General features: G+C 50.3%; 1 protein-coding gene across 2 annotated transcripts in view; it reads left to right on the top strand.

Annotated features, from left to right (window-relative positions):
• The window catches only part of CFAP53 (cilia and flagella associated protein 53), a 39,448-nt gene extending 28,640 nt beyond the window's left edge, over positions 1–10,808 (top strand). For both annotated transcript variants that reach the window (XM_075343019.1, XM_075343027.1), the window contains exons 8-9: positions 7,785–7,887; positions 10,282–10,808. In XM_075343019.1, the coding sequence (XP_075199134.1) occupies positions 7,785–7,887; positions 10,282–10,522 (344 nt within the window). In that variant the 3' untranslated portion in view covers positions 10,523–10,808. The remainder of the gene's footprint in view (positions 1–7,784; positions 7,888–10,281) is intronic.
• The last annotated feature ends 2,912 nt before the right edge of the window (positions 10,809–13,720 follow it).

The raw sequence follows: 13,720 nt of genomic DNA on the forward strand, positions 1-13,720 counted from the left end.
CGCTGCACTGGACGTCAGCGCTGAGGGCTGGAGCATACTTTGTATCCTTCTCCCCCCTCACTCAGCACAGTGGGGCACCAGATTCCCGCACTTTCTAGGGCACGCCCACGGCCTCCTCCTCCTCACAGAACGCCGACAGCCATTCCTGTCAGCACCTCTGACGCTGGAGAGGAGAGACAACACGGCTCTGGGAGGCCCAGGCAGGGATCTGGTGGTCACACAACCGCTTTGAGCGGTCGGTAAGCCGCACCTGTTATAGGTGCTGGCCCCCCTGGGCACTGAAGTGTATATATATATATGCTTATATGCTATACATTTACTCTGTACGGTCGCACTGTTGGTTTTTGGCTATATACCCTCCTGGATTGTACTCAGAGGGGACAACAGCATGTCGTCCGCAAAAAGCAAGGGTGCCAAACCACAGGCTTACTTTGCAACCTGTACCTCATGTGCGGCTATGCTACCGGCAGGTTCCACCTACCCTCATTGTGTGCAATGCTCGGTCCCTGTGGCACTTACTCAGCCGGAGCCTCTGCCACTGGTGGCCCAAGTGGAACCACCTGCTACCACTGTCCAGGTGACAGGGACAGAGTTTGCAGTATTTGCTGACAAACTTTCTGAGAGTATGGATAAATGGTCTGCTAAGATACTAGAAGCCTTGCAGTCCAGACCGGTAACACAGGCCCCGGGCACTGTTGAATCATTGACCCCAGGCCCTCCCCAGTTGGAGCAGCAAAGTGCTCCTGGGGTGACTCATAGGTCCCAAGGTGAGGTCTCTGACACGGACCGCAGTCCCAGACCGCCTAAGCGGGCTCGCTGGGAGCTCCCCTCGACCTCATCACACTGCTCAGGGTCTCAGCAGGAGGACTCTCTAGAGGATGAAGCGGAGGGGGCAGATCAGGATTCTGATCCTGAGGCCGCTCTCAACCTAGATACACCTGAAGGGGACGCCATAGTGAATGACCTTATAGCGTGCATCAATCAGGTGTTGGATCTTTCTCCCCCAGCTCCTCCAATTGAGGAGTCAGCTTCTCAGCAGGAGAAATTCCGTTTTAGGTTTCCCAAGCGTACAATGAGTACGTTTCTGGATCACTCCGACTTCAGAGAGGCAGTCCAGAAGCACCGAGCTTGTCCAGATAAGCGTTTTTCCAAGCGCCTTAAGGACACACGTTATCCCTTTCCCCCTGACGTTGTCAAGGGCTGGACTCAGTGTCCTAAGGTGGATCCTCCAATCTCCAGACTGGCGGCTAGATCCATAGTTGCAGTGGAAGATGGGGCTTCACTCAAAGATGCCACTGACAGACAGATGGAGCTCTGGTTAAAATCCATCTATGAAGCTATCGGCGCGTCTTTTGCTCCAGCATTCGCAGCTGTATGGGCACTCCAAGCTATCTCAGCTTGTCACGCGCAGATTAATGCAGTCACACGTGCCTCTGCTCCGCAGGTGGTGTCCTTAACCTCTCAGGCGTCGGCGTTTGCGTCCTACGCCATTAATGCTGTCCTGGACTCTGCGAGCCGTACGGCGGTAGCATCCGCCAATTCGGTGGCAGTCCGCAGGGCCATGTGGCTACGTGAATGGAAGGCAGACTCTGCTTCCAAAAAGTTCTTAACCGGTTTGCCATTTTCTGGCGACCGCCTGTTTGGTGAGCGATTGGATGAAATCATTAAACAATCCAAGGGAAAGGACTCATCCTTACCCCAGTCCAAACCAAACAGACCTCAACAACGGAAGGTACAATCGAGGTTTCGGTCCTTTCGGCCCGCGGGCAGGTCTCAATTCTCCTCGTCCAACAGGCCGCAGAAGGATCAGAGGAACTCCGATTCATGGCGGTCTAAGTCACGTCCTAAAAAGACCGCCGGAGGAACCGCTCCCAAAGCGGCCTCCTCATGACTTTCGGCCTCTTCACACCGCATCCTCGGTCGGTGGCAGGCTCTCCCGCTTTTGCGACGCCTGGCTGCCACAGGTACAAGACCGTTGGGTGAGAGACGTTCTGTCTCACGGTTACAGGATAGAGTTCAGCTCTCGTCCTCTGACTCGATTCTTCAGAACATCTCCGCCCCCCGAGCGAGCCGATGCTCTTCTGCAGGCGGTGTGCACTCTGAAGGCATAAGGAGTGGTGATCCCTGTTCCTCTTCAGCAACAGGGTCACGGTTTTTACTCCAACTTGTTTGTGGTGCCAAAAAAGGACGGATCTTTCCGTCCTGTTCTGGACCTAAAACTGCTCAACAAACACGTAAAAACCAGGCGGTTCCGGATGGAATCGCTCCGCTCCGTCATCGCCTCAATGTCCCAAGGAGATTTCCTAGCATCAATCGACATCAAAGATGCTTATCTCCACGTACCGATTGCGCCAGAGCATCAGCGCTTCCTGCGTTTCGCCATAGGGGACGAACACCTTTAGTTCGTGGCACTGCCTTTCGGCCTGGCGACAGCCCCACGGGTCTTCACCAAGGTGACGGCATCAGTGGTGGCGGTCCTACACTCTCAGGGCCACTCGGTGATCTCTTACTTAGGCGATCTCCTTGTCAATGCATCCTCTCGAGTGGCATGCCAACACAGCCTGAACGTTGCTCTGGAGACTCTCCAGAGATTCGGGTGGATCATCAATTTCCCAAAGTCAAATCTGACACCGGCCCAATCATTGACATATCTAGGCATGGAGTTTCATACTCTCTCAGCGATAGTGAAGCTTCCGCTGGACAAACAGCGTTCACTACAGACAGGGGTGCAATCTCTCCTTCAAGGTCAGTCACACCCCTTGAGGCGCCTCATGCACTTCCTAGGGAAGATGGTGGCAGCAATGGAGGCAGTTCCTTTTGCGCAGTTTCATCTGCGTCCTCTTCAATGGGACATTCTCCGCAAATGGGACAGGAAGTCGACGTCCCTCGACAGGAACGTCTCCCTTTCTCAGTCAGCCAAAGCCTCCCTTCGGTGGTGGCTTCTTCCCACTTCATTGTCGAAGGGGAAATCCTTCCTTCCCCCATCCTGGGCGGTGGTCACGACGGACGCGAGTCTGTCAGGGTGGGGAGCGGTCTTTCTCCACCACAGGGCTCAGGGTACCTGGACTCAGCCAGAGTCCTCCCTTCAGATCAATGTTCTGGAGATAAGGGCAGTGTATCTTGCCCTAAAAGCGTTCCAGCCGTGGCTGGAAGGCAAGCAGATCCGAGTTCAGTCGGACAACTCCACCGCGGTGGCATACATCAACCACCAAGGCGGAACACGCAGTCGGCAAGCCTTCCAGGAAGTCCGGCGGATTCTGCTGTGGGCGGAAGCCACAGCCTCCACCATATCCGCAGTTCACATCCCGGGCGTAGAAAACTGGGAAGCAGACTTTCTCAGTCGCCAGGGCATGGACGCAGGGGAATGGTCCCTTCACCCGGACGTGTTTCAGGAGATCTGTTGCCGCTGGGGGATGCCGGACGTCGACCTAATGGCGTCCCGGCACAACAACAAGGTCCCGGCATTCATGGCACGGTCTCACGATCACAGAGCTCTGGCGGCAGACGCCTTAGTTCAGGATTGGTCACAGTTTCAACTGCCTTATGTGTTTCCTCCTCTGGCACTGCTTCCCAGAGTGTTACGCAAGATCAGGTCCGACTGCCGCCGCGCCATTCTCGTCGCTCCAGACTGGCCGAGGAGGTCGTGGTACCCGGATCTGTGGCATCTCACGGTGGGTCAACCGTGGGCACTGCCAGACCGACCAGACTTGCTGTCTCAAGGGCCGTTTTTCCATCTGAATTCTGCGGCCCTCAACCTGACTGTGTGGCCATTGAGTCCTGGATCCTAGCGTCTTCAGGGTTATCTCAAGAGGTCATTGCCACTATGAGACAGGCCAGGAAACCAACGTCCGCCAAGATCTACCACAGGACGTGGAGGATATTCTTATCCTGGTGCTCTGATCAGGGTTTTACTCCCTGGCCATTTGCCTTGCCCACTTTTCTTTCCTTCCTTCAATCCGGATTGGAAAAGGGTTTGTCGCTCGGCTCCCTTAAGGGACAAGTCTCAGCGCTCTCTGTGTTTTTTCAGAAGCGCCTAGCCAGACTTCCTCAGGTACGCACGTTCCTGCAGGGGGTTTGTCACATAGTCCCTCCTTACAAGCGTCCGTTAGAACCCTGGGATCTGAACAGGGTTCTGATGGCTCTTCAGAAACCACCTTTCGAGCCTATGAAGGATATTTCTCTTTCACGCCTTTCGCAGAAAGTGGTCTTCCTAGTAGCAGTCACATCACTTCGGAGAGTGTCTGAGCTAGCAGCGCTGTCATGCAAAGCTCCTTTCCTGGTGTTTCACCAGGACAAGGTGGTTCTGCGTCCGGTTCCGGAATTTCTCCCTAAGGTGGTATCCCCCTTTCATCTCAATCAGGATATCTCCTTACCTTCTTTTTGTCCTCATCCAGTTCACCAATGTGAAAAGGATTTGCACTTGTTAGATCTGGTGAGAGCACTCAGACTCTACATTTCCCGTACGGCGCCCCTGCGCCGCTCGGATGCACTCTTTGTCCTTGTCGCTGGTCAGCGTAAAGGGTCACAGGCTTCCAAATCAACCCTGGCTCGGTGGATCAAGGAACCAATTCTCGAAGCCTACCGTTCTTCTGGGCTTCCGGTTCCCTCAGGGCTGAAGGCCCATTCTACCAGAGCCTTGGGTGCGTCCTGGGCTTTGCGGCACCAGGCTACGGCTCAGCAGGTGTGTCAGGCGGCTACCTGGTCGAGCCTGCACACTTTCACGAAACACTATCAGGTGCATACCTATGCTTCGGCAGATGCCAGCCTAGGTAGGCGAGTCCTTCAGGCGGCGGTTGCCCACCTGTAGGAAGGGGCCGTTTTACGGCTCTATTACGAGGTATTATTTTACCCACCCAGGGACTGCTTTTGGACGTCCCAATTGTCTGGGTCTCCCAATGGAGCGACAAAGAAGAAGGGAATTTTGTTTACTTACCGTAAATTCCTTTTCTTCTAGCTCCAATTGGGAGACCCAGCACCCGCCCCTGTTCCCTTCGGGCTGTTGTTTTTTTGTGTACACATGTTGTTCATGTTGAATGGTTTTCAGTTTTCCGAATTTCCTTCGGATTGAATTTACTTTAAACCAACTTATAAATTTCCTCCTTCCTGCTTTTGCACCAAAACTGAGGAGCCCGTGATGCACGGGGGGTGTATAGGCAGAGGGGAGGGGCTTTACACTTTTAAGTGTAATACTTTGTGTGGCCTCCGGAGGCAGAAGCTATACACCCCAATTGTCTGGGTCTCCCAATTGGAGCTAGAAGAAAAGGAATTTACGGTAAGTAAACAAAATTCCCTTCTTTTCATTTTATAAGACACCCCAGAATATAAGACACACCCCAAATTTAGAGGAGGAAAATAGGAAAAATAATTTTTAATGTTAAAATGAGGGTCCGTTTTATAATCCTAGTGCGTCTTAATCCTAATGCTCATAAGGGGGGAACGGCTCAGGAAGGTCACAGGAGGCAGGGCAATGCTGCGGGCTCGGAGGAGGGGGTGTTGCGGCTCAGAAGGGTCGACGATACTGCAGGCTCAGGGGTGTCACGATGGCAGGTGCATTGATCTGCCTGCGGTGTCACTGCAGTGGAGTGTCACAGGACAGGGTGTCTCAGCAGCAGGCGCCATTGATCTGCCAGCGGTGTTACTGCAGTGGAGGGTCAATGGACGGGATGTTTCGGTGGCGGATGCCATTGATCTGCGGCGGTGTTACTGCAGTGGAGGGTCACAGGACAAGGTGTTTCGGTGGTGGATGCCATTGATCTGCCGGCGGTGTTACTGCAGTGGAGGGTCACAGGATGGGGTGTTTCGGTGGCGGATGCCATTGATCTGCTGGCGGTGTTGCTGCAGTGGAGGGTCACAGGACAAGGTGTTTCGGTGGTGGATGCCATTGATCTGCCGGCGGTGTTACTGCAGTGGAGGGTCACAGGATGGGTGTGTTTCGGTGGCGGATGCCATTGATCTGCTGGCGGTGCTGCTGCAGTGGAGGGTCACAGGACAAGGTGTTTCGGTGGCGGATGCCACTGATCTGCCGGCGGTGTCACTGCAGTAGAGGGTCACAGGACGAGGTGTTTCGGCGGCGAATGCCATTGATCTGCCGGCGGTGTCACTGCAGTGGAGGGTGACAGGACGGGAAGTCTCGTCGACAGGTGCCATTGATCTGCCAGTGGTGTCACTGCAGTGGAAGATCACAGGACGGGGTGTCTCGGCGGCGGGTTCCATTGATCTGACTGCAGGCTCTATTGAATTGCCCGCGGTTAACGCAATGGACTTCAAGAAAATGGCTGGGCAGGCGGCGCATGCGCAGATTGACAAAATTAACTTCAAGAAAATGGCCACGGAGGTGATGTGTGCGCAGATAGGACTCCGTGGCCATTTTCTTGAAGTCCATCACGTCAATCTGTGCATGCGCCACTTCTGCGGTTGTGTTCTTGAAGTCCATCACGCTAACTGCGAGCGATTCAATGGAGCCTGCAGTCAGCTCAATTCCCCCGCCGCTGAGACACCCCATCCTGTGACCCTCCTAAGTCGCTCCACTGTAGGGTTAGCCCCGCAGTGCATTGGCAGATCAATGGCCCCCACCGCCACAACACCTCCAAGCCTGTCCTGTGACCCTCCTGAGCCGCTCCACTGCTCCTCCGAGCCCTCAGTATTGCCGACCCTGCCTCCTATGATGCCGCTCCACCACCGCCGCCTTGGTAAGCCATATCCGCTTTGTAAGAAGCACCCCTATTTTACTACCAGTTTTTTTGGGGGGGAAAGTGTGTCCTACAAACCGGAAAATACGGTATATATTTTTTAGGCTTGGATGTTTTTGAAGTTAGAAACGGAGGCATAGTCATGATCACTAGAGGCATAGTCACTGCCCGTCACCCCTATGGATCCAGTGCAGGCCGGTCCAGAAGCAATGTAGGCACTGTCCAGATGTTAACAGGACCACCGCTGATGCCTGTGATTGTCTCTAGATGACCGCTGCAGTCAATCATAGGCTTCAGCTCTCCTGTTGACATCTACACGCGCTTGCGGCGCTCCCAGATCTCCGGCGTGGCCTGCACTGGATCCACAGGGGTGATGGAAGCCATCGCTTGTTACATTAAAAACATCCAGGCCTAAAATAAAATATATTTACAGCATTGGATCAGCCCTTTACTACCGCCAGGTCCATATCTCCCATTTATTATACCAGTAAATGGAAGAGCCACAGTCCGGTTTTGCCATTGTGTAGGTAGTCACAGCCCGTCATAGCAGGGATAATATAATATATATTTATTCATTTATATAGCGCTATTAATTCCACAGCGCTTTACATACATTGGCAACACTGTCCCCATTGGGGCTCACAATCTAAATTCCCTATCAGTATGTCTTTGGAGAGTGGGAGGAAACGCACGCAAACACGTGGAGAACATACAAACTCCTTGCAGATGGTGTCCTTGGTGGGATTCGAACCCAGGACCCCAGTGCTGCAAGACTGCAGTGCTAACCACCGAGCCACCACAAGACTGCAGTGCTAACCACTGAGCCAACGTGCCGCCCCAGGGATGACACAAAGCTTCCATATACGCTGCCAGCCACATGCCAGCCGAACGTAGACAGATAAGAGGACTGATGGGATCCAGGTGACGGTCCCTCTGCGGTGGGGACATCAAACACCTCGTCTTCCTCGTCTGCTGTTGTCCTTGGAGAACATCTCCCTGTGACTTTGTTTTTTCCAGGGACAGGACGGTTTTTGTTGGGCTGTTGTGAAACCGCACAATACACTAAGCTTTTATTTTATGCTTCTGTTTTTCCAGTAGCGAGAAATGCCGAGGAACAGGAAGAACTCGCGCGGGATAAAGAACTTCTACAAAATGCGATTGCAGAACACAAACAGCTCGAGATGGAAAGAAATGTCAGGTAAGGAGCACCACAGACGGGAAGAAACCAGTGTTATTCTACACTCACGGACTGTTTATGCAACCCATGACTCCCATGACTGGTGGTTTTGGCCCAGCTATTGAGGCTGCTACTTTGTCTTTCCCCCATGCTTTATACTGCAGCTGCAGCTCCTACTTCTCAGAACCTTGTATGGAGCTGTGGTGTCCTCTTCACTATTCACTGAAGTTGAAAAGAATTTGCAGGACCGTGGTCCAGCAGCTATGTTGGTAGTCCATGGCTGCCGGACCAAAGCCTTGTGAACCTCCTCCGACCCGCCGGCATCACTGACTGTCTGGCTCTACGTCATGATTGCATTGCAGCAGGCCTAGTAATCAGAAGAGGCATCGGGGATAACGCCAAGTAGGAGAAGATTCACAAGGCCACGGACTACCAAGGTGGCCACTAGACGAGTGTCCTGCAAATAATATCACCCACTGCGCCATACAGACAGTTGTGGATGTGCCTGGTACTGCAGCTGTCCATACCATAAGTCTCATATTTAAAGGGCAGGTTCCACACTGGTGTGGACAATTATTTATTTTTTTATTTTTATTTATTTATTTTTATTTATTTTTTATTATTATTATTATTATTATTTATTTATTTATTTTTTTTAATACTATATTTTAAATATCAATTTTTCAATTGCCATTCATTAAAAATCTTTGGCCTTTACATTTTTTTTTTTTTACTAAATATCAATTTTCAATTGGCTTTCTTTAAAAATATTTGGCATTTACACTTTATTTTTGGTGCTTCCTGCACATTGCTGGCTACTGATCAAGTCAACTGAGAATCCATCAGTGAGCTTCTTCTGGCAGGAGAGTCTGTAATGCTTGTATCTGTCTTTTTCTGACTGATTTATGGCCACATAGATGAGCTGAATGTTCATGTGATGAAGACAAGCTCACAGATAGATTCTCAGTTAACTCGTTCTGCAGCCAGCATTAGGCCCCCTTCACACGTCCGCGTCTCCGGTACGGGTTTGGTCCGTTTCCTCACGTGCCGGAGACACAGGCACAGGTAGACCCATTAAAATCAATGGGACTGCGCACACGTGCGTGTTTTGCCATGGACCGTGTGGAGCATACATGTGCCCGTTTTTCTACAGCATCACGGACTGCACACGCACCGTGCGGATGTGATCCGTGTGACACGCACCGGAGAAGACACACGTGTTTGTGAAAAAAAAAAGAATGTCTATACTCACCTTCTGCAGCGCTGCTGTCTCTGCCGCTGCTGTCACTTGCTTCCGACCCCCGCTCATTATGCTCATTGCATATTCACTCTACTGTGGGCCGGAAGCAGCAGCAGTGGGGAGTCGGCAGGACTGGAGACCAAAGATCAGCACCACGGACAGCGAAGCCAGGGACAGGTGAGTAGAAAGTTCCCGTTGTCTGTGTGTTATCACGGATTGCACACGAAGAACACACGTGTGCCATAAACACGGCACACGGAGGGCAATACGCACCTTTGACACGTCCGTGAAAAATGTGCGTGATTTTCACGGACGTGTGAAGGGGGCCTTAGGGGTACTTTGCACGTTGCAACATCGATGCCAAACGCAATAGTACCCACCCCCGTCACAGATGCGATATCTTGTGATAGCTGCCGTAGCGAACATTGTCGCTACGGCAGCTTCACACGCACTTACTTGCCCTGCGACGTTGCTCTGGATGGCGACCTGCCTCCTTCCTAAGGGGGCGGGTCGTGCGGCGTCACAGCGACATCACACGGCAGGCGTTCAATAGAAGCAGAGGGGCGGAGATGAGTGGGACGTAACATCCCGCCCACCTCCTTCCTTCCACATAGCCGGTGAACATAGGTAGGAGATGTTCCCCGCTCCTGCGGCTTCATACACAACGATGTGTTCTGCCGCAGGAACGAGGAACAACATCGGATCTCCTATTGGTGGCACATTATGAAAATGACCGACGCTAAACAGATCGCCGATTTTCGACGTTTTTGCGATCGTTTATCTGCGCATCTAGGCTTTACACGTTGCGACGTCGTTACCGGCGCCGGATGTGCGTCACTTTCGATCTGACCCCGACGATATCGCAGTAGCGGTGTCGCAACGTGCAAAGTACCCCTTAGACAGAGCGAAACAGAGCAGTGCATACATTTATATGACAACCAATTGCAACAATTATTTTTAATCCGAAATACATTTCCTTCTATTCTAAACTTTTTTTTTATTTTTATGGATCTATATCCGCATGAAAAAAAAGAGAGACCCCTCTCCGATCCAATTTGTGACCAAACCTCCCCATTGGAGTAAATGGGTTGTGTTCAGACACTTGGGAAACGTCTATCCAACTTTTTTTGATTATGTACAAGAAAACTGGCTGAGCTTTATAACTTTCTCTACAGGCAATTGAAGACGGCCAAGCAGTACGAGCAGCATCTCCTCTCCCAGGTCGCTTATCAACAGCTCCAGCGAGAGGCGGAAAAAGACGAGGAACGGCGAGAATACCAAGCCGGATTACAAGCCGAGGAGTCCTACCAGCAGAAGCTGCGGGATATCCTCTCCAGGCCTTACATCCGGCAGGAACACGTGCACCCCCTGAGGAGGACACGCATCTCCAGCCCCAAGGACTGGCTACCACAGTGACCCCACCAAGTGCCCGTAACCAACAGCACGTCCAATGCAACCGGAAAAGAAGACTTATTTTATTAAGATGCTGTAGTTTGACTTATCAAAAGTTTTGACCGATGGGGAGAGACCCTTCCCTGATCACTGAAACAAAAGTGGCACCTGCCTCCATTGTTTCAGCAATCAGTGAAGGTCTCAGCACCTGGGACCCTCCAGATCCTTCTGACATGTCAAAGGATTTTTGTTTTAAAGAGAACTTGGTCTTTAAAAAAAAAAATCCAAGAGAATGCAAATAAAGGAAAAAAAGAGAAAAAAATAATAATCTTGTTTGTGTCATTTTTTTCTGCCAAACATGGAAGAGGTGAAAATAATTTTAGTACACAGGAGAACGAGAGTAAAGTGCAAATATAAATAATTTTTATTGAATACACAACAAGAAAAATAGTAGTTAAAATGGTACACTACCAAAAAATCTTAGGGATACATACATATAAGACCCAAAAAAATTCATAGTAGCCCATCCAATTACATCTGGAATATTAAATATAGAAGTCTATGTTAAATAAGGGCTAACAAGTGGAAGGGTATAATAAGGACGATATGAGTAATTCAAAAAGGAACTGCCTAACAGTTATAGTACACAAATCAAACCATGATTCCCCACCATGTATTGGTAGGAAATCATGGTGATTATGCTGGAAGCCATTTAATGGCTCTTTTTGTGAGATATGTTTTGTCAAAATAATTTTAGTAGTAGGTTTCATAAAAACCTCAACGCAACAAGCACGTAACCACTAAATTTACACACACATAAATATATATATTAATTAATTTATTAATATATTTATTATTATTACTATTTATTTTAAACAAGTCACAAAAATATAATATATTTATATATCATTATTATTATATTTTTTTATTTATTTCAAACAGAAGCCACAAATAGGTGTTATTTATTATTATTATTATTATTATTATTTATTTATAGAGCACCATTAATTCCATGGTGCTGTACATGAGAAGGGGGTTACATACAAAATACGTATACAAGTTACAGTAGACAGACTAGTACAGAGGGAAGAGGGCCCTACCCTTGCGGGCTTACATTCTATAGGATTATGGGGAGGAGACAATAGGTGGGGTGTAGGTCAGGCGGCAGCTCCGCACGGTGGTTGGGCGGCAGCTCCGCACGGTGGTCGGGCGGCAGCTCCGCACGGTGGTCGGGCGGCAGCTCCGCACGGTGGTCGGGCGGCAGCTCCGCACGGTGGTCGGGCGGCAGCTCCGCACGGTGGTCGGGCGGCAGCTCCGCACGGTGGTCGGGCGGCAGCTCCGCACGGTGGTCGGGCGGCAGCGAGTTCATTGTAGATTGTAGGCATTTCGGAACAGGTGCGTTTTCAGGTTCCGTTTGAAGTTTGCAAGGGTAGGGGATAGTCTGACGTGTTGAGGCAGCGAGTTCCAGGAGACTGGGGATGCTCGGGAGAAGTCTTGGAGTCGGTTGTGTGAGGAGCGAATGAGAGAGGAGGAGAGGAGGAGATCTTGGGAGGACCGGAGGTGACGTGTTGGAGTGTAGTGGGAGAGTAGTTCGGAGATGTACGGAGGGGAAAGATTATGCACAGCTTTGTAGGTCAGTGTTAGAAGTTTGAATTGGATACGGTGGAAGATTGGAAGCCAGTGGAGGGACATGCAGAGAGGAGAAGCGGGGTGGTATTGAGGAGAGAGGTGGATCAGTCGGGCAGCAGAGTTAAGGATGGACTGGAGAGGGGCAAGCGTGTTGGCAGGGAGGCCACAGAGGAGGATGTTACAGTAGTCGAGGCGGGAGATTATGAGGGCATGCACTAGCATTTTAGTTGATTGCAAATTGAGGAAAGGGCGGATTCTGGAAATATTTTTGAGTTGAAGACGGCAGGAGGTGGTGAGGGATTGGATGTGTGGTATGAAGGATAAGGCAGAGTCAAAGGTCACTCCGAGGCAGCGAACTTTGGGTACTGGCGAGAGCGTGGTGTTATTTATTGTAATAGATAGATTAGGTGGAGAGTGTAGGTGAGACGGAGGAAAGATGATTAGTTCAGTTTTGGCCACATTGAGCTTTAGGAAGCGAGAGGAGAAGAAGGAGGATATAGCAGATAGACATTTCGGGATTTTGGACAGCAGAGATGTGGCATCTGGGCCAGAGAGGTAGATCTGGGTGTCGTCGGCATATAGGTGGTATTGGAAGCCATGGGACTTTATGAGTTGTCCCAGGCCAAATGTGTAGATAGAGAAAAGTAGGGGTCCTAGGACAGAGCCTTGAGGGACGCCAACAGAGAGATGGTGGGATGAAGAGGTTGTGTGGGAGTGGGAGACACTAAAAGTGCGATTTGAGAGGTATGAAGAGATCCAAGAGAGGGCGAGGTCTCTGACACCAAGGGAAGAGAGGGTCTGTAATAGGAGGGAGTGGTCAACGGTATCGAAGGCTGAGGACAGGTCTAGGAGTAGGAGTATAGAGAAGTGCTTGTTCGCTTTGGCAGTAAGCAAGTCATTTGTGATTTTAGTCAGGGCAGTTTCGGTGGAGTGATGTGGACGGAAGCCGGACTGTAGGTTGTCAAAGAGAGCGTTAGAGGAGAGGTGGGAGGAAAGTTCAGCATGGACATGCTGTTCCAGGAGTTTTGAGGCAAGTGGGAGTAGTGATATGGGGCGGTAGCTGGTAGTAGAGGTTGGATCGAGGGAAGGTTTCTTTAGGATAGGTGTGACTGTTGCGTGTTTAAAGGCAGAGGGGAAGGTTCCAGTCGTTAAAGATAGGTTGAAGAGATGGGTTAAGGCTGGAATAAGGATGGTGGTGAGGTTGGGAAGGAGGTGGGATGGCATGGGGTCAAGTGCGCAGGTGGTGAGGTGCGCTTTTGAGAGCAGACGTGCAAGCTCTCCTTCGGTGATGGTGGGGAGGAAGTTTATGGGGGAGGGGCAGTGGTCAGCTACATGAAGGGGTTGTGGTGGCTGAGCAGAGAAGACTTGCCTTATTAGGTCGATTTTTTCTTGGAAATAGGTGGCAAAGTCTTCTGCAGAAATGAGGGAGGTTGGAGGGGGCAGTGGTGGGCGAATATTTATATATATATATTTTTTATTATTATTATTATTAGCATTTTTTATTTATTTTAAATAGAAGCCACAAATACCATAGGTTATATATATATATATATATATATATATATATATATATATATATATATATATATATGT

Source organism: Anomaloglossus baeobatrachus, chromosome 1 (genome assembly GCF_048569485.1).
Source record: "Anomaloglossus baeobatrachus isolate aAnoBae1 chromosome 1, aAnoBae1.hap1, whole genome shotgun sequence".
NCBI lineage: Eukaryota > Metazoa > Chordata > Amphibia > Anura > Aromobatidae > Anomaloglossus > Anomaloglossus baeobatrachus.